Source organism: Ochotona curzoniae, unplaced genomic scaffold, assembly GCF_017591425.1.
Source record: "Ochotona curzoniae isolate NIBS_2020 unplaced genomic scaffold, NIBS_Ocur_1.0 scaffold_4505, whole genome shotgun sequence".
NCBI classification, from domain to species: Eukaryota; Metazoa; Chordata; class Mammalia; order Lagomorpha; family Ochotonidae; genus Ochotona; species Ochotona curzoniae.
The window spans coordinates 32,277,661-32,300,723 of record NW_024467118.1 but is presented as its reverse complement, the minus strand read 5'-3'; the positions used below and the strand labels follow the sequence as shown (position 1 = coordinate 32,300,723).

The following is a 23,063-nucleotide window of genomic DNA, read 5'->3' as shown; positions in this document are numbered from 1 at the left end:
TTGTTGAGAATTTTAGCATCAATGTTCATCAGAGAAATAGGTCTGTAGTTTTCCTTCTCTGATGGTTCTCTGTCCGGTTTTGGGATTAAGGTGATGTTGGCTTCATAGAATGAGTTTGGGAGGGTTGCTTCCTCCTCTATTGTTTTGAAGAGCTTGTAGAGGATTGGGGTTAGTTCTGTTCGGAATGTTTTGTAGAATTCTGTAGTGAAGCCGTCTGGGCCTGGGCTTTTTTTCGTTGGGAGATCCTTGATGACTGTTTCAATCTCTACCTCGGTTATGGGTTTATTTAATTCTGCAGTTGCCTCCGGACTGAGTTTTGGTAAGTGGTGGGAGTCCAAGAACTTTTCTATTTCTTGGTGGTCCTCAAATTTGTGGGAGTACAGTTCTTTGTAGTAATTTCTAATTATTTTCTTAATGATTGCAGTGTCTGTTGTTATGTTGCCTTTTTCATCTTTAATGCTATTAATTCTCACTTTCTCTTGTTTTTTTTTGGTCAATCGGGCCAGTGGAGTGTCTATTTTGTTTATTTTCTCAAAAAACCAACTTTTTGATTTGTTGATTTTATGTATAGTTTTTTTGATTTCTATTTGGTTTATCTCCTCCCTTGTTTTGATGATTTCTTGTTTCCTATTGTGCGTGGGACTCTTCTGCTGCTGTTTTTCCAGATCCTGGAGGTGTGAGGTTAGTTCCTGTATTTGGCGTCTTTCTTGGGCCTTGACATGCGCTCCGATTGCGATGAATCTACCTCGTAGCACTGCTTTGGCGGTGTCCCACAAGTTTTGGAATGTTGTATCAGAGTTTTCATTGGTTTCCATAAATTTTTTGATCTCATCTTTGATTTCTTCTCTGACCCAATGTTCGTTTAATAGCATATTGTTCAATTTCCAAGAGTGCGTATACTTCTTGGGGAGTTTTGAGTTGTTGATTTCCAGTTTCATCCCATGGTGGTCTGAGAGGGTACATGGTATGATACTAATGTTTTGGAAGTTGTTTAGATTCGCTTTATGTCCTATCATGTGGTCGATTCTGGAGAAGGTGCCATGCACCGCTGAGAAGAATGTATAGTCTGTGGCCTTAGGATAAAAAGTTCTATATATGTCTACTAAGTCCAGTTGTTCTATTGTTTGTGTGAGCTCTGTTGTTTCTTTGTTGAGTTTTTGTTTCGTAGACCGGTCCATTGTTGTTAGAGGTGTGTTGAGATCGCCTACAAGAATTGTGCGGGTGTCTATGTCTTCCCTTAAGTCTGTAAGTAATTGCTTTACGTAACTAGGTGCATTAAGATTCGGTGCATAAACATTAATGATGGTGATTGCTTCTTGATGGATCATTCCTTTCACCAGTATAAAATGGCCTTCCCTGTCTCTTTTGATGTTAGTTAGAATGAAATCTATCTCGTCTGAAATTAGGATAGCTACCCCAGCTTTTTTTTCTCGTCCATTAGCGTGAAATATCTTTTTCCATCCCTTCACTTTCAGTTTCTTTGCATCCTTTCTGGTTAGATGCGTTTCTTGTAGGCAACAGATGGTTGGGTCTTGTTTGATGATCCATTCTATTAATCTCTGTCTTTTGATTGGTGAATTTAGACCATTTGTGTTGAGAGTTAAAATTGAGAGGTTGCAATTTTGCCCTGCCATGTGTTTGTGTTGTGTATGTGTTGTTGCCTATGTAGTTGTCTTGTTTGTGCGGCCTTTAGTTTGGAGACCTTCTTATTTGCCAACTTTGTTTGTGATTTGCCTCCTTTTTGTCCGGGACTAGCGCATTTCTAAGGAGACTTTGCAGGGCTGGTTTTGTGTAGACATATTCTTCTAGTTTTTCTTTGCTATTGAAGTATCTGATTTCGTTCTCAAATACAAATGAGATCTTTGCTGGGTAGATTATTTTTGGTTGACAGTTGTTTTGTTTCAGGACTTGGAAGATCTTTGTCCATTCTCTCCTTGCTTGTAGGGTCTCTTCGGAGAAGTCAGCAGTAATTCTGATGGGTTTTCCCCTGTATGTGATCTTTTCTCTACTTCGTACTTGTCTCAGGATTCCTTCTTTGTCTTCATTGGAGTAGAACTTGAGCACCGTGTGTCTGGGTGAAGATCTCTTTGGATCATGTCTGTTGGGAGTTCTCTGTCCATCCTGTATGCGGGGTGGATTCGTGTTCCAAGTGTTTTGGAAGTTTTCCTGTATAATTTCATCAAGCACTGCTTGCATCCCAGATTCTCTTTCTACTCCCTCGGGGAGGCCGATGATCCGAATATTCAATTTTCTAAGGTAATCCTTCATCTCTTGCATCATTTTATTAGTTTTGCTGAGGTTTGTCTCTAGCTGTTTAATTCGCTGGGCACTTTCATTTTGTGTGTCTTCTGTTTCAGAGATCCTTTCCTCTGCCGCATTTATTCTGTTGATGAGGCTTTCAATTTTATTCTCTTGGGCATCCAGTTTGGTTTTGATTTGTTGTATTTCGGTGATTATGCGGTTCTGGTAGTCTTCCAGCTTTGTGTCCACGTCTCTGAGAAATTTTAGCATTATTTTCATCAATTCCTTTGCTGGTAACACGTCCATGTCTTCATCTCGCATCGCCGATATTGATAATGGCTTTTGGCCCATGTTTGGTGGGGTGCTGGCTCTTTCATCTGGAGCACAGCTCTTTCTAGTGGTTTTTCCCATTGCGTTGGTGTATTCTGGTAAGGCAAATGGACCCGTGTGTTGAGGGGCTGTCAGGTGCTTTCCTGTAGAGATTGGAGCCTGCAAGCGTGGTGTTGCCGGGCGTGGTAATTTTCAAGGCACCGTTGGTGCGTTCTCAGGGCCCGGGGCTGTAGAGCACCACCTTGGGGGCCCAGTGGATTCCAGGCACACTCTGGGCACCTCTTCTACAGGTGTGCCACCGCAGGGCGTGGAGGGATGGAGGCGCTCTCTGGGCGCGCCCCCTGCACGGGAATCCACAGGACGTAGAAGGTTTTATGTGCTTTCTCCCTGCGTTCTCCTTGTCAGGGACTGCAGGGTTTTTCAGAGCCCGCCTGGTGTGTCTCCCACACACAAGACTGTGGTTGAGGCACTTTCTGGGCGTGGCTCTTGTGCAGTGATTCCACCACTCGTGGTGTGTGTGTGGCTCCTCCTCACAGGACCGTAGAGGAGGTGTGACCCAGGCGCCCTGTTAAAATAACTTCTCAGTGGGATCGCACAGTGCCAGTGTGGCACAGGAGATTTCAGAGCTCTCCCGGTGTGTCGCCTACACTCAGGACTGCGGGGTGGGAGGCGAGGAATGGACAGTTCACACTATGGGAGTGGCATCTGCGTGTCAGGGACACACAGCGCTACACTTCCCAGTTCAGCACCCTCCTGACTCCTGTGCTACGGAGGCGGCTGCTGCAGGCGGGACCGCCTAGCCCAGCCCGGCGCGGCGCTCAGAGTCCTCCTGGTGCTGTCGCCCACCCACAGGGTTTCAGGGTGTCGGGGATTCCAGACTCCCACCAGCAGCCTCCGCGCGCTGAGATGCACTGGCCCACTTAGCGCAGGAAGATCTGAGGCGCTTTCCCGGGACCTTTTCAGCCACCAACACGCACCGCTGTTCCCAAGGCACAGACCTGACGGTTTCAGGTTGCGCCCCTTGTGTTCTCAGAGGCTGGAGCCTCAGCAGGGGGTGGGGAATGCGGAGGCTGCCACGTTAATCCCCAGCTCACCAAAGTCCGGCTGCTGCAGTCTGCTTCTGCTGTTGTTGAAGAATTCCGCCGGCGACGATCCCTCCGATTTCCCTGTCTCCAAGCTGGCCGCGTCTCCCGTCAGGCCGCTCTCAAAGGTGACTCAGCAGGTCTGGAGTGGGATGTCGGCTTATCTACCTTTGCCCTGCTCCGTTCTCGTTGTTCTTCCGAGTTGTGTGGAACTTTTTGGCTCCACACTGTCCCAGGGAGTTTCACGGACCTCTCCCTACGGTTTCCTGCCGCTCCTCTTCGCTGCCTCTGCAGCACTCTAACCTTCTCTCACTGAACTCTCCCTCATAGCCTTTCTCCTACGTCGGCCATCTTCCCTCCCCATGTTTTTTTTTTTAATAGTAGAGAAGTAATCTATTTTTAAAAACTTATTTTTGATGATGTTTATATAGTTGACTAAGGTGGGAAAGGTCAAGTATTAGGGGAAAGTGGGTGAGACCATTGTTTCCATATTCTGTTTGTTCTTCCTGTGTCTGGGTGAAGGGAGAAATATGGAGAGAAGCCACACCCAGCCTGCCAACCGCCTCAGCACCGGGACTGGGAAATGGCCACCCAGTGTCATCCCAAGGTTCCTGATGTGGGGCATGCTCTGAGGGTTCTGCTCAAGTGGATTCAGTAGTTCTGAAATGCTTTTGATCTCACAGATGCAAGGATGAGGATATCCTTTCAAAGCCCATTGGCTGACATTTTCCACCTTTTAGTCTCTGTTGGCCCATAAATTTGCTGTCATGTTTCCCTGGGGTAGTTGACCAATTTGTTCTGTCCTCCTTCTCGGCTAAGGTACCAGATGTCCTCTGCAGGCTCTAATGGTCTGACATATCCTCCTTGTGCTTTTGGGTATACCACCATTGCTTTGTCAAGGCCACTGCTATTCTCCCCATGGTTGGAGTTATGAGTCCAGCAGTTCAGTTGAGGGGATCTCTGGAGAAATAGCATCTTAGGTAATCTCAGACCTGTCTCTTGTGTGTGTGCCTGCCTGTATGGGGTCTGGCTCATTCTGTCACCCACATTAGCCTATGTCCACACTGGTAGTTGCAATTGCTGGGTCAGATCTATTTCCTGTCCCATTTCTTACTCAAACCAATGGGTGCTGTGGTCCAGCCCAACCCTGCTCTCCATACACTTGGCCCCACATACACCTTCAGGAATTGCAGCCCAGTCAAAGCGACCCCTGATAATCCCCCCTGGGCTGGCCTCTAGCCCTGGTTTCTGTGTCTGCCAGCATGTACAGTGGATTGGTCTGGTCTGTCCCACATCCCATTTAGTTCTCGTACGCATAATTGGGTGTTGAATCCTAACTCATCCCCACTGATTCCACCCTCCAACCCACACTCTTGCCAGGTGGGTGCCACTGCCTGTCTAGCCAGGCCCACCCCCAGTCCTGGTTCTCATGCTCACCAGTGGGAGTTGAAACCCATCATAGAGGTGCCCAGTTTCCATAATGGATCCACTCCCCAGCCTGGATCTTGTACTCTCAGGTAATTCTGCAGTCTAGCTTGACAGGGCTTGCCTGCATATCCAGCACTTGCGGCTGATGCTGAGACAAAGCCGAACCTGCCTGCCCTTATTCTGGCTCATGCTTATACCAGTGGGTGCAGTTGGTTAGCCCAGCCTAGCTCTCCTCCTGACCAAATTCACATGTAGGCCCACAGGTGTTGTAGCCTTGCCAAGTCTTATCTGTCCCCAGTCTGAGCTCTCACACTTACCAGCCTGAGCAGTGGCCCAGCAGGAGAGTCCCCACAGCTCCCTTACCAGGTGAGAAAAGTTATTTTTTGAAAAAATTTTATTTTATGTTTTTAAAAGGCAGAGAGAGAGAGAATGAAAATGAGAGAGCAAGTGAGCTTATATCTGCTGGTTCATTCCCCAGATAGACACAGTAACCAGGACCGGGCCAAGCTGAAGTCAGTAGACAGCAGCTTCATCGGGGTTCCCACATGGATGCACAGGTCTGGGCACTTGGGCCATCTGCTTTCCCAGGCACATCAGCAGGGAACTGAATTAGAAGTGCAGTATCTGGGACTTCAGTTGGTGCCCATTTAGGATAATGGCATCATAGCTGATGGCTTAATTCAGTATGCCACAACTCTGCACCCTTCCTCTGGAAATTAAGTTGGATTAAGGACAGTGATAGTAGAGGGGAGTTTTAGTGCTTGCTAAGTGTATTTCCTAATCTCACGAGCTTGGTACTGTGTTGCTGTTGACATGGTGTTTGTCCTAGCCTGTGCTTAGTAGGAAATCAGGAAATAATATTCTTTTGGGTTTGTATATAAAAACACAACATCTGAAACCACTTTCAACCTTACTGAAAGAATTTTCTGTACAGAACTAGCTGTCTTATTTGAGGGGCTTATTGCAATGGCAGCAACAATAGTGTGCAAACAGTCTGTAGAACCTACACCTGGGTTGTGAACCAATTCTGGATGCTCAAAGGACCAGTTAACAAGAGTTCTTTAAAAAAATATTTTGAAGTGTTGTTTTGGATAATTTATTTTTGAGAGATAGGAAAACAGGGAGGAAGAGACACAGGCACGCAAGCAGAGTTCTTCCATCTGCTGTTTCACTTCCAAAATGCCCACAAGAGCCAGGGGTGAGCCAGGCCAAACTGTCAGTGAGGAACTATGTCTTACAAGTGGCAGGGACTCAATGGCTGGAGCCATTGCCTGCTGTCTCCCAGGGTGCACATTAATAAGCTGGAGTCAGAGTGGAGCCAGGACTCAACTCAGACATCTTTCTTTATTATTATTACTTTATGATGCATTTCCATAGGCCCCAAGATTTTCCTTACCCCCTCCGCAAATCCACCCCGTCCCCTCCCCCCTCACACACATTGAGTTCTCTCATATCATTACAACAGCATAGTTCCTCATAAATAGTCATAAGTTCATCATTGTGGGTAGGGACAATGGCAGAGAGTCCAGCATCCCATTGTCAAGACATATCCATAGTTTCACTGGGAGTCCATCCTCCATCCGGAAATATCGATTCATATATCTTATCTGTTAGGCCAAATACATGTCTATCCCTAATTTTTGTTGTTATTGTTGTTATTTTAAAAATTTTGAAAGGTAGAGAGGCAGGATGGGTCAACTTTGACTTACATGGAAAAGCCAGGTGAGCACTACATGCACAGATGTACCAAAAGGTCATAGAATGAACAATGGGCACAGTGATTAGGACAGTGCTTAGCATGCTTGCATCCCATAGCAGAATGCTGCAGTTTAAATCCCAGCTCTGCTTCTGGTCGCTTTCTGCTCACGTGTACCCTGAGAGGTACCAGGTGATGACTCAGGCAGTTGGGTTCCTGCTACCCACACAGGAGGCATAGAAGGAGTGACAGGCTACTGGATTTGGTCTGGACCAGGCTTGGCTGTTGCAGGCACTTGAGAGGTGAACCAGTGGATGGAAACTCTGTGTGTGTGTGTGTGTGTGTGTGTGTGTGTGTGTGTGTGTGTGTGTGTGTGTCAGTGTCATTTTTCAAAACAAAAAAGTATGTTGATGATTATAGTAGATTTAACTTGGCCCAATCTAAATAGGCAATAAATGTTAGCTTTTGTAATCATTGGAAGTATTAAAGTCTGCTGAAAATTTCATTGGAGGAGCATCTGTTTCGTGTACTATTTTCCTTTATACTTGATATGAATATGAGAGACAGGAAGTTATATCAGCTTAGATGTAGAAACTACTGCCTTTCTACCCTCCTCTCTGCTTTTACTGTCTTTTCTGTTGGGGCTTTAGCATGATTTTTTTCTATGCAGAGAATTGTTCAATTTTATGAAAGACAGCAGCAAATACCTAGAGAAGTATCCTAAAAACCTGATAGGCAGTTTCAGTATCAGGTTTTTTAAAAAATTATTTTTATATATTTGATGAAAAAGAGAGTGAGAGAAACTGTTCATCTGCTGATTCAATGGGCCACAGTGACTGGGGCTGGGCCAGGCTGAAGCCAGGTATGTTCTCTCCTCAAAAAAGATTGTGCATCATAGGTGTTCATTTTTCCTTAAATATTTAGCATAACAATTGGGAATAACAATCTTTGTTGTAAGATTGTAAGTTATGAAATTTTATTTAATAGGTTTAAAACTAATGCGACTGGTTTGTGTCGGGTGAGTTGTAGTTCATCTATGAGAATATATGCATGTCCTTGATTACCTTTATTTTATACTTTGCCTGGAGGTTGCCCTTTATCAGAGAGAACGTAAAATATTTGTCCCTTTGCGACTAGCTTATTTCACTAAGCATAACGGTCTGCAGTTGGGATCATTTTGTTGGAGATGGTAGGATTTCATTCCTTTTATAGCTGAGTAGTGTTCCATAGAGTAGATGTATCAAAATTTCTTCATTCATTCGTTGATGAGCACCTGGGTCGCTTCCATGTCTTCATTGTTATGAATTGTGCTGCTATACCTATAGGGTCATTTTTTTGTTTGCAGATTTCATTTGATTTGGATATATAACCAGGAATGGAATAGTTGGGCTGTATGGTAGAGCAGTTTTTACTTGTCTGACCACTGTCCATGCTGACTTTCATAGTGGGGACACTAGTCCACACTCCTGTCAGTGAATTACAGTACCTTTTCCTCCACATTCTTGCCAGTGGTGGTTGTTAGCTGATTTCTGTATGTAGACCAATCTCTGGAGCTAGATGAAACGTCAATATGATTTTTATTTGAGTTTCCATAATAGCTAAGGAGTCTCAGCCTTTTGTCCTATGTCTATTAGCTATCTGAATTGGTTCTTTTGAAAAATGTCTGCTCCTGTCCACCCATTTCTTATCAATGTTGTTTTGCTTTTGTTGAGCTCCTGAAGCTCTTTGTAGGACCTAGGCATCACCTCCCTGTCGTGGAATGTGCAGGCATTTTCTCCTATTCTGTTGATTGCTGCTTCACTTTGCTGATCATTTCCTTTGCTGTACAGAAGCTTCTTAGTTTGATGTAGCTCCATTTTGTTGCATTTGGCTTTAACTGTGTGTGTTTTGGTGTCTTTTTTTTCAATATTTATTATTTTTATTGGAAAGGCAGATATACAGAGAGGAAGGGAGACAGAGAGGAAGATTCACTCCCCGAGCACCACAACAGCTGGAGCTGAGCAGATCTGAAGCCAGGAGCCTCTTCCGCATCTGCCACGTGGGTGCAGGGTCCCAAGGCTTTGGGCTGTCCTTGAAGGTTCCCCGGGCCACAAGCAGGGAGCTGGATGGGAAGCGGGGCTGCCTGGATTTGAACTGGTACCCGTATGGGATGCTGGACCGTGTAAGGCAATGACTTTAGCTTACTAGGCTTCTAAGCCGGGCCCAGATTTATTTTTTTTTATTTATTATTATTTTTTAAAGATTTACTTTTATTATTATTTTTTTTATTGGAAAGGCGGATATACAGAGAGGAGAGACAGAGAGGAAGATCTTCCATCCGATGATTCACTCCCCAAGTGGGCGCAACGGTCGATGCTATGCCGATCCGAAGCCAGGAGCCTCTTCTGGGTCTCCCATACAGGTGCAGTGTCCCAAAGCCTTGGGCTGTCCTCGACTGCTTTCCCGGGCCACAGGCAGGGAGCTGGAAGGGAAGCGGGGCTGCTGGGATTAGAACCGGCACCCATATGGGATCCAGGCGCGTTCAAGGCAAGGACCTTAACCACTTGTGCCACTGCGCCAGGCCCCGGGCCCAGATTTATTTGTTTTTATTGGAAAGGCAGATATATATATAGAGAGAAGGAGAGACAAAGATCTTCTATTTGCTGGTTTGCTCGCCAAGCTGCCTCAACAACTGGAGCTGAGGTTGTTTGAAACCAGGAGCCTAGAAACTTCTTCCAGGTCTCCCACATTGGTGAAGGGTCCCAACACTTTGGGCCATCCTTGACTGCTTTCCCAGGCCACAAACAGGGATTTGGGAGGGAAGTGGAGCAGCTGGGACACACACTGGTGCCCATGTGAGATCCGGGCATGTGCGAAATGAGAACTTTAGCCACTAGGCTACCATGCAGAGCCCTATCTTGTAGAGCTTTATTTGGTGGTTTATGTGTGCAGGTTTAGGTCCTTGATCCACTTTGAGCTGATTTTTGTAGAAGGTGAAAGGTGAGGGTTTTTTGTTTGTTTATTTTGTTTTTGCCTCTGCAAGCAGATACCCAATTATGTCAACAGCATTGTTGAAGAGACCAAGGAGCTTAGGTTGTTTATTGGTCTGAAACTTTGTACAATGTAGGATTTCATGCAACATTTTCCTCTTTTTCTGTTTTATTGCTTTGAGTTGTACATATGTTTGTCATCTGTGGTATCTTGCTTAGTCTCCATAGTAACCCTTGGAGGTATGCAGTGATATTATTCACTAATTTTTATTTGAAAGGCAGGGAGGGGGAGAGATACTGCCCATCTGCTGGCTTACTGTCCACGTGTTTGCATTGGCCGGGATCTGGCCAGGCTCAAGGCAGGAGCTGGGAGCCCCATGTGCGTCTCCAGTGTTCAGAGGTGTGTTTGTGAAAAGCTAAGCACGAATTTGAGGCCAGACTCAATCCTGGGCACTCCAAGATAGTATGCAGTATGCCAAACTGCAGCTTAGTGTGCTGCAACCACAATGCCCATCCCTCAGTGAGGGTTTTTAAATGCCACTTGACAATGGATAAAATAGGTGGTAGAGAAAGATGTGATGTCTCCTGATTCTCAAACATTGAGCTGGGTCCTGAGCCTGACAGTTTTGCCAGAAGTCTTGATGGCTTTCCAGACACCTGTTAGCTTTGAAATACTCTGTTTTGTCATGTATTATTTGCTTTGGATCAGTATCATGAAGGTTACAAATTTCAAGCTTGATTGGGCTTAAAAATGTAATGACTTGCAGTTAGCATCATTTCTTGAGCACTATGTGATACTGTAGAAGAATTTAAGAAGGGATGAGAAAAGTAGTTTCTTTCCCCCCATAAGGGGTTTTTAATTCACCTAGAGAACAATAAATTGCTTCAATGAAATTAATGAACAATTAAGTTCTGAATCTTCTGATATTGAGTACAGCGGGAGTTTAGAGAGCTGAGAAGTCATTACTGTTGGAGAAAATCTCAGGAAAGAGGGAAGGTTTAAAAATGGCCCTAAAGGGAAATAGGCTTTGGAAAAGTAGAAAGGGCTAGGCTTGCTATTCTCATGTGTCTCCCGAGGAAGTGAAGCAGGGGAGCTTGCTGGAGAACAGCTTGAGCTGGCTTAATGTTCACACCAGAATACCGCTCCTGAGATCCATGTGTGAACATACATGGGGTAGTTCAAATATGGTTAGTAGGCAGAGCAAATCTTGACTGTGGAGGGTCCTGCCTTGTTGTGAGAAGCGGACTGATATGCTATAAAAATATATACATAGAAAATTAGATAAATCACATCAACCAGCAGTACAGAGAAATGCACAAACATAGTAAGCGACGGCCGTTTGACTTCCAGTAATAAAGGTAAAGGATAGCAATAGTAATACCTTTTGCCTGCTGTCACATTTAAATAGATGCTCAGTTGGATCAGCTAGCTTAATTAATGCTTAACTGCTGTAACAGATTCTGAAATCTCAGTGATTTAATGAACAGAAGTTTCTCATTTACATCCCAGTCTGATGTGGGTCAAGTGGCTGTCCCTAGTGGCACTTTGCCACTTTTTTGTGGCTTGTTGCTTTTAGTTTTTCAGCTGAGTGAAGGGAGGGACTTCGTACCTGTTCATGATTACCCATTACTACAAATGACATGTTGCTTCCATTCACATTCCCTCACAGCTCCAATCAAACTGTAAGGCTGGATGGGAAATGTAAGGGAGTAAATGGATACTTGGGGGTAAAAGCCGACTCTGTCACACTGTTATTGGTAGGCTATTGGTAGATGATGCTTTCTGGATTGCTGCTTGGAGGAGAAAGGATCATCTTCCTGAGATAATTTTTTAAATATTCTTTCTCTGACCCAGCAATTAATGTTAAATTCTATAGACGTATGCAGAGATAGCTGCAGGGAGGCTCATCATAATGTTGATTGTAATAATGAAAAAAGTGTCTAGTGAAAGGAGATTGACTGAATTATAGCCTTTCATATTGTGGGATAACATGTAGCTATTGATGGTGATGGGGGACATCAGGCTGTTCTTGATGGAAGTGTGAAAATAAGGCTACAGAAAATACAGTGTTCTATTTTTGTAACTGTATGCCCATGGAACAAAGACTAGAGAGGGACCCTGCTTCTGGCAAAATAGCAGGCTGGATACATATAACCACCCCCTACTAAATACATGGTGTGCTTTCAAGAAAGCGGGGTAAATCCTCATTGAAACAGAGTGGGTGGTGTAGCGTGCTGAGGCAGAAGTCTGATGCTGCAGCACCTGAGGGTGTTTTCCGGTTTCAGTAACTTGGACTTTTAATTTTGCAGAGAGAAAAAAAGCCCGGAATCTGTATTAGAATTGAGACAGCATTCCAGTATTGATCTTCACAGGGCTGCACATTAAATAAAAGTAGACAAACTAGAATACTGTCCTTCCTAGAGCACATAGCTTTGGCTTTCCCAGCTTGGACCGGGCCAGGTGGAAAGAGGGCGATCCACTGAGAACTCACAGCTCTGTTTCCCTTATGAGTGCTCCCAGTGCCTCAAGTGAAGTTCCGTCTGTTAAAAGTTCTGCCACCTGAGACCACAGCATAGCAACTCATAGGGGACATACTCAGTCCTAGCAAATATCTAGTACAGTGTAGATGCTGTGAAAACAGTTGTTACGTTGCCTTTAATTTCAGTGTTGGAATGTGGGACCTGTAGGTATGGGTCCCACACCTATAGATATTGACTACATATAACTTCCAGACTAATAGAAGGGTTGAAAAATATGAAAAAAAAAAAACCTTGATCAGGGCCAGGTGTGGTAGCCTAGTGGCTAAGGTCCTTGCCTTGCACACACCAGGATCCCATATGGGCACTGGTTTTTATCCTGGCAGCCCCGCTTCCCATCCAGCTCCATGCTTGTGACCTGGGAAAACAGTGGAGGGTGGTCCAAAGCCTTGGGACCCTGCATCCATGTGGGAGAATCAGAGGCGTCTCCTGGCTCCCAGCTTCAAATGGGTTCAGCTCCAGCCATTGAGGTTACTTGGGGAGTGAATCATTGGATCGAAGATCTTCCTCTTTGTCTCTCCTCCTCTCTATATATTTGCCTTTCCAGTAAAAATAAATACATTTTTTTTAAAAAAGCTGGTGTTGTTTAAAAAAAAAAAAGCAACTTGATCCACATAGCAGAAGTTAGCAAAGGGATGGATAGCAAAGGAAAATAGATGATAATAGCACAGAAAAAGATTGTTAGATAGAAATAAATCCTAATGTATCATCGGTATAAGTAATTAAAGCTGTAGTTAAAAAGATGATCAGATTGGGGCCGCGACCATGGCATATAAGGTTGAGCTTTTGCCTCTGGCACCAGCGTCACAGATAGGCACTCCCAACCACTCCACTTCTGATACAGCTTCCTGCTTGTGGCCTGAGAAGGCAGTGAAGGGTGTCTGACGTCCTTGGACCCTGCCCCCATGTGGGAGACCTGGAGGAGGCTCCTTGCGCCTGGCTTTGCCATCTGGAGATTGGGCCAATGGTTGGAGGAATGTTTCTCTGTCTCTCTTTATCTGTGTAATTTTGCTTTTCAAATAAAAATAAGCTCAAAATGATCAGATTGGAATTTAAAAAAACCAGTCTTATTCTCAAATGTCTTTAAGCGGTGACTAGAAATGTGGAAAGCTTGCTAGAAAAAAAAATAGGAAAAAAAAATTAAGCCAGACAAACATTAGGAGTCAAGTGATTGAAAAAGATGAAAAGCACACATATGTTCGTCAGTGTGTTCATGAGTGGATAAGCAAAGTGTGGTTTAAACATACAGTGCAGTATTAATCAGCCATAAAAATGAATTATATTCTGACACAAGCAAAGCATAGATGAACCGTGAAAATACTGTGCTAAGTGAACCAGCTAATGCTGAAAGGACAAGTCTGTCTGAATCCGATTGTGTGAAGTAGTGAGAATAGGCAAATTCATAGAGGCAACGTAGATGAGAGGTTACCCAGGGTGAAGAGAAGTAAATACAGTTAGAGAAGTTACACAATTGGGGTATTGAAAGTTACAGAAATATATGATTGTAGTAGTTGCATGAAATTGTGGATGTAGGCTAATGCTGCTGAGTTGTGCCTAAAAAATGGTTAAAATGTTGTGAAGGGGCATACAGAGTTGAGCTGTTGCCTGTGACACCAGCACCCCATATGGGTGCTGCTTTGTGTCCTGGCTGCCACACTTGCAGTCCAGCTCCCCACCAGTACACCTGAGAAAGTGGCGAAAGATGACACAAGTGCTTCAGCCCTTACATTCATGTGGGAGACTGGGTCCAGCCTCCGCTCTCCTGTCTGCTTTTCTTTTTTTTTTCCTTTTCTTTCTTTCTTTCTTTTTTTTTTTTTTTTAAGTTTTATTTATTTATCTTGGAAAGTGAGATATACAGAGAGGAGGAGAGACAGAGAATGATCTCTGTCTGCTGCTTTACCTTCCAAGTGGCCACAATGTCTGGAGCTAAGCTGATCTGAAGCCAGGAACCGGGAGCTATTCCGCATCTCCCACGTGGGTGCAGGGTCCCAAGGTTTTAGGTCGTCCTTGACTGCTTTCCCAACAGGGAGCTGGATGGGAAGCGGGGCTGCCGGGATTAGAACTGGTGCCCATATGGGATTCCGGCTCAGTCAAGACATGGACTTTAACCACTAGGCTACTGCGCCAGCCCCTTATCTCTTTTCTTACCCTTTTAATTCTGCCTTTTGAATAAATAAATGTATTTTTTTTAAAGGTTAAAGTGGCAAATATCTTGTAGCATGTTTTACCAAAGCACACCAAAAGTTTGAAAGCCGGTTGTTGATAACATCAAATCAAAATAAACCTGCAGGCAAAAGTATTTATAGGGAAAATGAGGGTCTTTTGCATAATTTCATTTAAACAAAAAAGTTGTGCATATATTTGGAAAATTACTTTCATTTCTCTCTTCGATTTCTTTAAACACAATGTCCAGCATACAATAAAAAATTGTAAGGTTGCTAGGAAACAGGATGTCATAACCACAGACAAAAAAAAAATCAAATTCACAAGTGTTACAATTGCTAGAATTAGATAAGAAATTTAAGTCTTACAAGTATTCTGAAGAGAGAGGAAAAGAGAAAAATGGATATAGAATATCAGTTACAACATGGAATCTCCTGAAAGGACCTAATAGACATCTAGATAACATTAATACACCTCAAATTAAGAGTGTATTGGCTAGAATTAATAGTAGATGGAATATAGCAGAAGACTGGATCAGTAATTTGAGCTAAGAATCAGTTGCAACCACTGCAGCTGAAACAACATTGGGTGAGATGCAAATATTGATTTAGAGTACTAGGAATGAATTGATGGGGAATGCATAGTTAGGTGCAATAGATTGCTGTGAGCCAGAACTAGGGTTAAGGTAGTACAATGAAAGGAAGGTATAAATGCAAACTTTGTTATGAACTATTCTTATTAGAAATACATTACCATAATCATTTTTACAAAAAGGAATTAGTAAGATTGGCAGGAAATTAGGTGCTGATGAAATAGATGGAGGAAGTAGAAACAGCTCCAAGGTTTACAGATAATAAATAGCCTTTATGCCAGGGACTGTGCTGTGTATTTTTATCACAATCTATGATTTTAATTAAAAAAACAAATGTTTGACTGTTATGTTTGTACTGATGAAAAAATTACTTGAGAACAGTGAAGTCCCCGGCATCTAAGAGCCAGTCCGTAGGAACTGATCCAGGTCTGGCTAGCTCTGAGAACTAAATGTTCTCTGTGTATATCAGTGTTGTTTGCACGTGGTAAGAGAGGAAGTGGCACCGAAAGCCATTGGAAAAAGGACTTGGCGTCAGGAGGCAACCATGTCTTAGGACAGCTACTCTGTGAGCGAGTTGGAATGCCAGGTTCCTCGGGTTGGAGCAGTGGCTTTTGGGGATGATCTTTGAAAAGGTTGGAAGCATTAGCAAGAGACTGTTTTGGCAGCCTTGGGGAACGTTCTTGCATGAGGTGGGAGGAAGATGAGGTGCCTCTGAAGCAGAAACCAAGAATGAATCAGGGAAGTGGGTGGAACATCAAAGGGTAATTTGATGGAAACCAAGGGAACACCTGACATTTTGTAGAATGTGAAAGAGATCAATGGTATAATTTGTTTATCTGATTAATGTAGTATGCTAGACACTCTGCTAGGTGCTGATGACAAAGATATGATCCAAACAGGTAAGGTTCCTGGCCTGGAGGATTAGGCTTTGTTGGAGAAGGTAGAAAATAAACAAATAAAGGGGAATAAATAGATCCAGTGTCAGAAAGTAGGGGAGAGGATGGCTATTTTATTTTTTTAATTTATTTTTTAGTTATTTTATTTTGTTCATCTTTACATAGTTGATTATGGTGTGGAGGGTCAAGGGCTACAGAAAATGGGTAAGACCATTGTTTCTACATTTTCTTTTTTCCTTCCTGTATCTGGGGAAGGAGGCGGGGGAACCAAAGGGAGAAGCCACACCCAGCCTCTCTACCATCCCAGGGTCCCCCAGGTGGGGCATGCTCCCAGGGCACTGCTCAAGTGGTTTTGACAGTTCAACAGTTCTGAACTGCTGCCAGTCTCAGATGGCTACTTTAAGTGAAGACCTGAGGATGCTGCAGACTTGACCAGGGAAATGAGACAATGGAATAGCTAGCTGCTCTGAGGCTTGGGAGGCAGTAAAGAGCTTGGCGTGGGTGAGGAGTTGATAGGGGGCCATGCAGCTAAAATTTCACAAGCCAGGACAGTGGTACACAGTGAGAGAAAGGTTGTCGGGGCTAGTTAGGAAGGCTCTGGCTGGGAGACATGGCTCTTTGTGCTTTAACAAAACTGGGTTGTTGTGTTTTACAGAATGTGCTAGGGGGCAGGGACAGAAACAGAAACAGTCTGACAAGATTGTAAATGTCCTGGTGGCTGACTGGAAATAAGAGATATGGAATATTTGTAGTGAAAACTCTTGGAGATTACATCTTATCAGTGTTTTGGTGGCATTTGTTTCTAAATCCTAATATCTCATTGTCATTTCCTAGAGAATAATGGAAGAGATTCTGAGAGTTTTCTTTTTCTTTTGCGCTGGAAATAATCTAATGAACAGTTTAGGAAGGAAAGTTAATGCTTTTGGACATTGATGACACTTTTGTTTTATTCTAGTAAAAGGTTGTTTTTGATGGACTTTTCTTTAGAATTGTTACTTTCCATTAAAACATTTTTTTTCTGTTGCTAGCTCTGTTAATATAGGTTGGTAGTACTAGGAATACTAGATCAAATTTATCAGTTGCCAAATAACTTCTAAAAATATTTTGTTGATATTTATGTGTGTTTGTTTAAATTTATTTTTACTGGAAAGGCAGATTTACAGAGAAGGGATCGGAAAGATCTTCTGTCTGCAGGTTCACTTCCCAAGTAGCTACAATGCCAGAGCTGAGCAAATCTGAAGCTAGGAACCAGGAACTTATTCCTGGTTTCCCACGTGGGTGCAGGGTCTCAACAAGCAGGGAGCTGGAGGGCAGGGGAGCAGCCAGGACATGGACTGGCGTCCATATGGGATCCTGGTGCATGCAAGGCGAGGACTTCAGCCACTAGGCTACCACACCAAGTCTTTTGTTGGTTTTTACTATGAAAGTTAAAAAGAGAGAGAGAGCATAATGTAATAAAGCACCATGCATATGCATTATCTGGTGTCAAAATCAGTCAGTTCATGCTGATTTTGGTCATCTGTACTTCCCAATATTTTTTATTCCCCTCTTCTTGCTAATTTCAGAACAGATTCCAGGTATATCATTTCATCTATAAGCATCTAGTGTGTAGGCTATAGAAGCTCAAGACTTTCCCACATTTTGATGTTTCATTTTATCCTCTCAGTGTGCCATGTCTGTATGATTTACACGTCAAAGTCTCAATTTGCACCTCTTGTTCTAGTGTACTAATGGTACTTTTTTTTCCCTTGAAAAAATGTTGTGTTTAGAGAGTAACTTCCATGGCCACTTAAGATAGATAGATAGATGATTGATAGATGATGACAGATAGCTAGAAAGAAAAGAAGGAAGGGAAGAGAAAAGAAAAGTAAGAAAGTCCTTTCCAAGGGCATGTGTAAGTAAATTCTTTAGTAGCACTTTCAGTATTCTAATTGCCTACTTTTATTTTTTAAATCAGGAAAGCAAACCCTGGTGTTCACTATTTGAAGAAATTACAGACTGAATTAAGGTGCCTCTTGAGTTGGAAAAAGGAAGGACCCCACAATTTATGGTGAGGATGGAAGGAATCTGCTGAATTCTCTTGATTATGTCTCCTCTCCCTTCATTTTATTTGTTGTAATTTGAGCAGAATCACAGAGATTATTCTTTTGAAAGCAAAAAGGCAGATCTTTAATATTTGAATCAAAAAGATAATGTGAATGCTTCAGAAATAGTGATTATGTTCTTTGGGATACTTATGTAGTTTTAGATTTTCCAGTATTAGGCTTTTCCACGCTAGACTTTTTATTGGTTTTTGTTGCCTTATCACTTGTTCTTAAACATTTTAGTAACACTCTTCAACTTTTTACCTAGGGGAAGAGAAGACTGAAACCTTTGATAATTTGCATCTTCTATAAAGGTAGAAACTGGTGATTTGAGTGGTGACATCTCTGTGAGGTACCGCTTATTTGTATTACCAAGGAAGTGGCACCTTTGCTGTTTCCATCTTCTCTCTTAAACTCAAAGAAATTTCATGAGGCTAAGGATTAGAGAAGGTCACGGATTCCAGATTATCTCAGAGTTATCAGCATGTCTTGTTAACAGTGTGGCTGTTACTTTGGGGGAAGGAATGAATGGAATAAACGAGATATTCTCTGGCATGTTAAGAGTTACTTCTAGTCTCCTTGATATTCTCTGGCATATTAAGAGTTACTTCTAGTCTCCTTGTGTCTGAGGGAGGAGCCAGTGGAAAGTTGCTGTAGCCATTAGTGCAACAGTTGAGAGACAACAGGGATTGTTGATTTAAGATGGATTAACCCAGAATACCCTTACATGCTCTGTGCTTTGTTTTCCTAGTGACATGCACTTACCTCCATTTTAGAAGATTAAGAAACTGAAGGATGATGTCTTAGAGCACTTCTGCCCCGAAGGGCAAGAAATAATTCCTCTTGTTGGTAAGTCTAATGTTCTTTCTCAAAGTCCAAGTTCCTATTTATATTTTGAGAGGAAGCACATGATGTCTGCTAATGGAAGATAAATGAGAAGAAAACTAGGAAAAGTGCCTTTCATCTGGGTTACTGTATCTGCTACTGGATAAAGATCAAAGAGTTTGCCAACTCTAAATTAACAAATTGAGCTTTTTTTTTGTTTTTTTGGTAAGGTCATTCAAAAAGATTTTTATATTAGATGTGAATATGGTTTGATAGGGAGTAGACAGGAACTGCTTCTCATTTAAAGATGAGGTCTGGAATAAGATTTGTAGGGCTCTAGTGCTACTCTACATCTAGTGCAATCAGAAGGGATGGGCCATGTAGATGAAAGCCATTGTAGGCATTTTGTCTTATCCATTGCTTTATTAAACCACAAGTAAACTACCCATGCCAAAGAAGGTCTCCAAGTTGGTCTGGCCTGGTTCTTGAAGACACATTCCAGTGTTCCCTCTTGTTCCATCTTACAGGATTGGAGCATTTCCTAGAAATGTGTTTAGACCTGGAGGGTTGTTGAACATGAGTTTTCCAAGACTGATGTGTTGTTCTTTCTTTGCAGGCCTGAGAGTTGGCAATGTCATGGATGGAGAACCAGCATTTATTTCAGGCCTAATCAGCTGCTTCCTAACTGCAAGCAGAAGCTATGTGTGTTTGTTGCTCAGTAAAACCAAGGAAGAAAGGCTATGGCAGCTGACAAAGTCTATCTGAGTTCAGGGTATCTTCAGATTTCATCATCATGGACTTCCTTCCTTCCTTCTCAACCACAATGTGGTTCGTTTTGCTGTTTGATAAAGACTAAGGCCATGTCCCTTGGCCAACAACCAGAACTTAAAATCTGCTGGAAAAGGGTCAGAAACCATTTCTGTTGCAGCTAAGGAAAATGAAATTTCCATTTTACTTGATGCCTGGCACAGGGGAGGGCACCAATTGTTGTAACAACGCGTGAGTGCACGCAGAGATTGAGTGTTGTGAAATAGAAGCTCGTGGTTATGGCGAGTGACCCAACGTGACCAGAGGTGGCAGGAGCCACAGAGGAACTCATGACAGGCTATACCATGTTGCGGAATGGGGGCGTGGGCAACGGAGGTCAGACCTGGATGCTGCGCTGGTCCAACCGTATCCGGCTCACGTGGCTCAGTTTCACACTGGTCATCATCCTGGTTTTCTTCCCCCTTATCGCTCACTATTATCTTAACACGCTGGACGAGGCCGACGAGGCTGGCAAGAGGATTTTTGGGCCCCGGGCTGGCACTGAGCTCTGCGAGGTCAAGCATGTGCTGGATCTCTGTCGCATCCGCGAATCTGTGAGCGAAGAGCTCCTTCAGCTGGAAGCCAAGAGGCAAGAGCTCAACAGTGAGATCGCCAAGCTGAACCTGAAGATTGAAGCCTGTAAGAAGAGTATTGAGAATGCCAAACAGGACCTGCTGCAGCTCAAGAATGTCATCAGCCAGACGGAACATTCCTACAAGGAGCTTATGGCTCAAAATCAGCCCAAACTTTCTCTGCCCATCCGACTGCTCCCAGAGAAGGACGATGTTGGCCTTCCACCTCCAAAGGTCACACGGGGGTGTCGGCTGCACAACTGTTTTGATTACTCCCGCTGCCCTCTTACCTCTGGCTTCCCAGTGTATGTTTATGACAGTGACCAGTTTGCCTTCGGTAGCTACCTGGATCCCCTCGTCAAGCAGGCTTTCCAGGCCGCCGCACGAACCAACGTCTATGTTACAGACAACGCCGACATCGCCTGCCTTTATGTGATGCTGGTGGGAGAGATGCAGGAGCCCGTGGTACTGCGGCCCGCTGACCTTGAGAAACAGTTGTATTCTCTACCGCATTGGCGGACAGATGGGCACAATCACGTCATCATCAATCTGTCACGGAAGTCAGACACACAGAATCTGCTGTACAATGTCAGTACAGGCCGTGCCATGGTGGCCCAGTCCACCTTTTATGCTGCCCAGTACAGACCTGGCTTTGACCTGGTAGTATCACCACTAGTCCATGCCATGTCAGAACCCAACTTCATGGAAATTCCACCCCAGGTACCCGTGAAACGGAAATATCTCTTCACTTTTCAGGGTGAAAAGATTGAGTCCCTGAGATCCAGCCTTCAGGAGGCTCGCTCGTTTGAAGAAGAAATGGAGGGCGACCCTCCGGCCGACTATGACGATCGGATCATTGCCACACTCAAAGCAGTCCAGGACAGTAAGCTAGATCAGGTCCTCGTAGAATTTACCTGCAAAAACCAGCCGAAGCCCAGCTTGCCTACTGAGTGGGCACTGTGTGGGGAACGAGAGGACCGCTTGGAATTACTGAAGCTCTCCACCTTTGCCCTCATCATTACTCCTGGGGACCCACACTTAGTTATTTCATCTGGGTGTGCAGTACGGCTCTTCGAAGCCTTGGAGGTCGGTGCTGTCCCCGTTGTGCTGGGGGAGCAAGTACAGCTTCCTTACCATGACATGCTGCAGTGGAACGAGGCGGCCCTGGTGGTACCCAAGCCGCGGGTCACCGAGGTCCACTTCCTGTTACGGAGCCTCTCTGACAGTGATTTACTGGCCATGAGGCGCCAGGGTCGGTTTCTCTGGGAGACCTACTTTTCCACTGCCGACAGTATTTTCAACACTGTGTTGGCTATGATCAGGACTCGCATACAGATCCCAGCCGCTCCCATCCGGGAAGAGGTGGCAGCTGAGATCCCCCATCGTTCAGGCAAAGCTGCTGGAACTGACCCCAACATGGCCGACAATGGGGACCTGGACCTGGGGCCAGTGGAAACAGAGCCACCTTATGCCTCGCCCAAATACCTCCGCAACTTTACTCTGACTGTCACTGACTTTTACCGCAGCTGGAATTCGGCTCCGGGGCCTTTCCATCTTTTCCCCCACACTCCCTTTGACCCTGTGTTACCCTCGGAGGCCAAGTTCTTGGGCTCAGGGACTGGATTTCGGCCTATAGGTGGCGGGGCTGGGGGCTCCGGCAAGGAGTTTCAGGCTGCTCTTGGGGGCAATGTGCCGCGAGAGCAATTCACAGTAGTGATGCTGACTTACGAGCGAGAGGAAGTGCTTATGAACTCCTTAGAGAGACTGAATGGCCTTCCTTACCTGAACAAGGTTGTGGTGGTGTGGAACTCTCCCAAGCTACCGTCAGAGGACCTTCTGTGGCCGGACATTGGCGTTCCCATCATGGTAATGGAAGAATGAGTGATTTGTTGGACTGCCTAGAACAGCATTTTTTTCTTTATTCCTTCCCCCATCTTTATTTTCTTAGGTCTTTTTTGGTAGAAAGAAATATGCTAAAGCTATTTTCTAAATATGCTAAAGCTATTTTCTAAACCTGAATATTCCTTTCCCTATGTAATTTCTGTCTGCTGTTTCTTCAGGCCTTAAAAGTTGCATGGCTGCTACTCCCTTTGATAGTGTCCTAAAGCTCCACTAACACTGGAACTCATACCGGATCAAGAGAGTTGGCAAAACCCCTTTAGTTTTCATCCATATCCCAGCAAAGATGGTGATAAGTAGTGAAAAAGCTAATGTGTGATTTAGGCACTGTGATTAGCATTGTATGGCTTATATCGTTATTCACTTTCTGTCTGTGGAAACTGAGGCTCAACGAGGTTCATTGATTGGCTCCAGGTCATGGTGAGTCATGGAGAGTCATGGAGGAGCTGAGCTTTATGTAGTATGTCTGATCCAGGAGCTGCAGGTTTGAGCATTCCCCAGAGGATTTTGAGAAGACCTGTGTCCTCTCCCAGGATATTATAGAAGCATTTTGGGAGACTGGATTTGATGTTTGGGAATGAGAGATCCTGAGCCTTCCCTTCTAGAAGGTCTTGAGGGTTTGTCATATGGTTAGATGCTCTACTCTATGGAAACAGTAATAGCAAGTGCAGGAGAGGAGACCATTTCAGATGACTTCCTGTGTATCTTCCTGCTGATTTAAACATCTCTAAAAGAGATGGCCCCCATTTTTCTTAAAATAAGACTGCCAACTACTTAGCCTACTATGTACGCCATTTGCTAGAACAAGGAAGCAAAGAATGGCAGATGCCTTGCTGGAAGATTTTTTTTTTTTAAGATTTATTTATTTTTATTGGAAAGTCAGATATATATATAGAGAGGAGGAGAGACAGAGGAAATCCTTTGTACAATAATTCACTCCC

At 44.0% G+C, this 23,063-nt stretch overlaps 1 protein-coding gene across 4 annotated transcripts in view; it reads left to right on the top strand.

Annotated features, from left to right (window-relative positions):
- The window catches only part of EXTL3 (exostosin like glycosyltransferase 3), a 90,761-nt gene that overhangs the window by 36,850 nt on the left and 30,848 nt on the right, over positions 1-23,063 (top strand). For all 4 annotated transcript variants that reach the window (XM_040965711.1, XM_040965710.1, XM_040965709.1 and 1 more), the window contains 3 exons: positions 17,893-17,985; positions 18,771-18,868; positions 19,461-22,089. In XM_040965711.1, coding sequence (XP_040821645.1) covers positions 19,942-22,089 — 2,148 coding nt within the window. In that variant the 5' untranslated portion in view covers positions 17,893-17,985; positions 18,771-18,868; positions 19,461-19,941. The remainder of the gene's footprint in view (positions 1-17,892; positions 17,986-18,770; positions 18,869-19,460; positions 22,090-23,063) is intronic.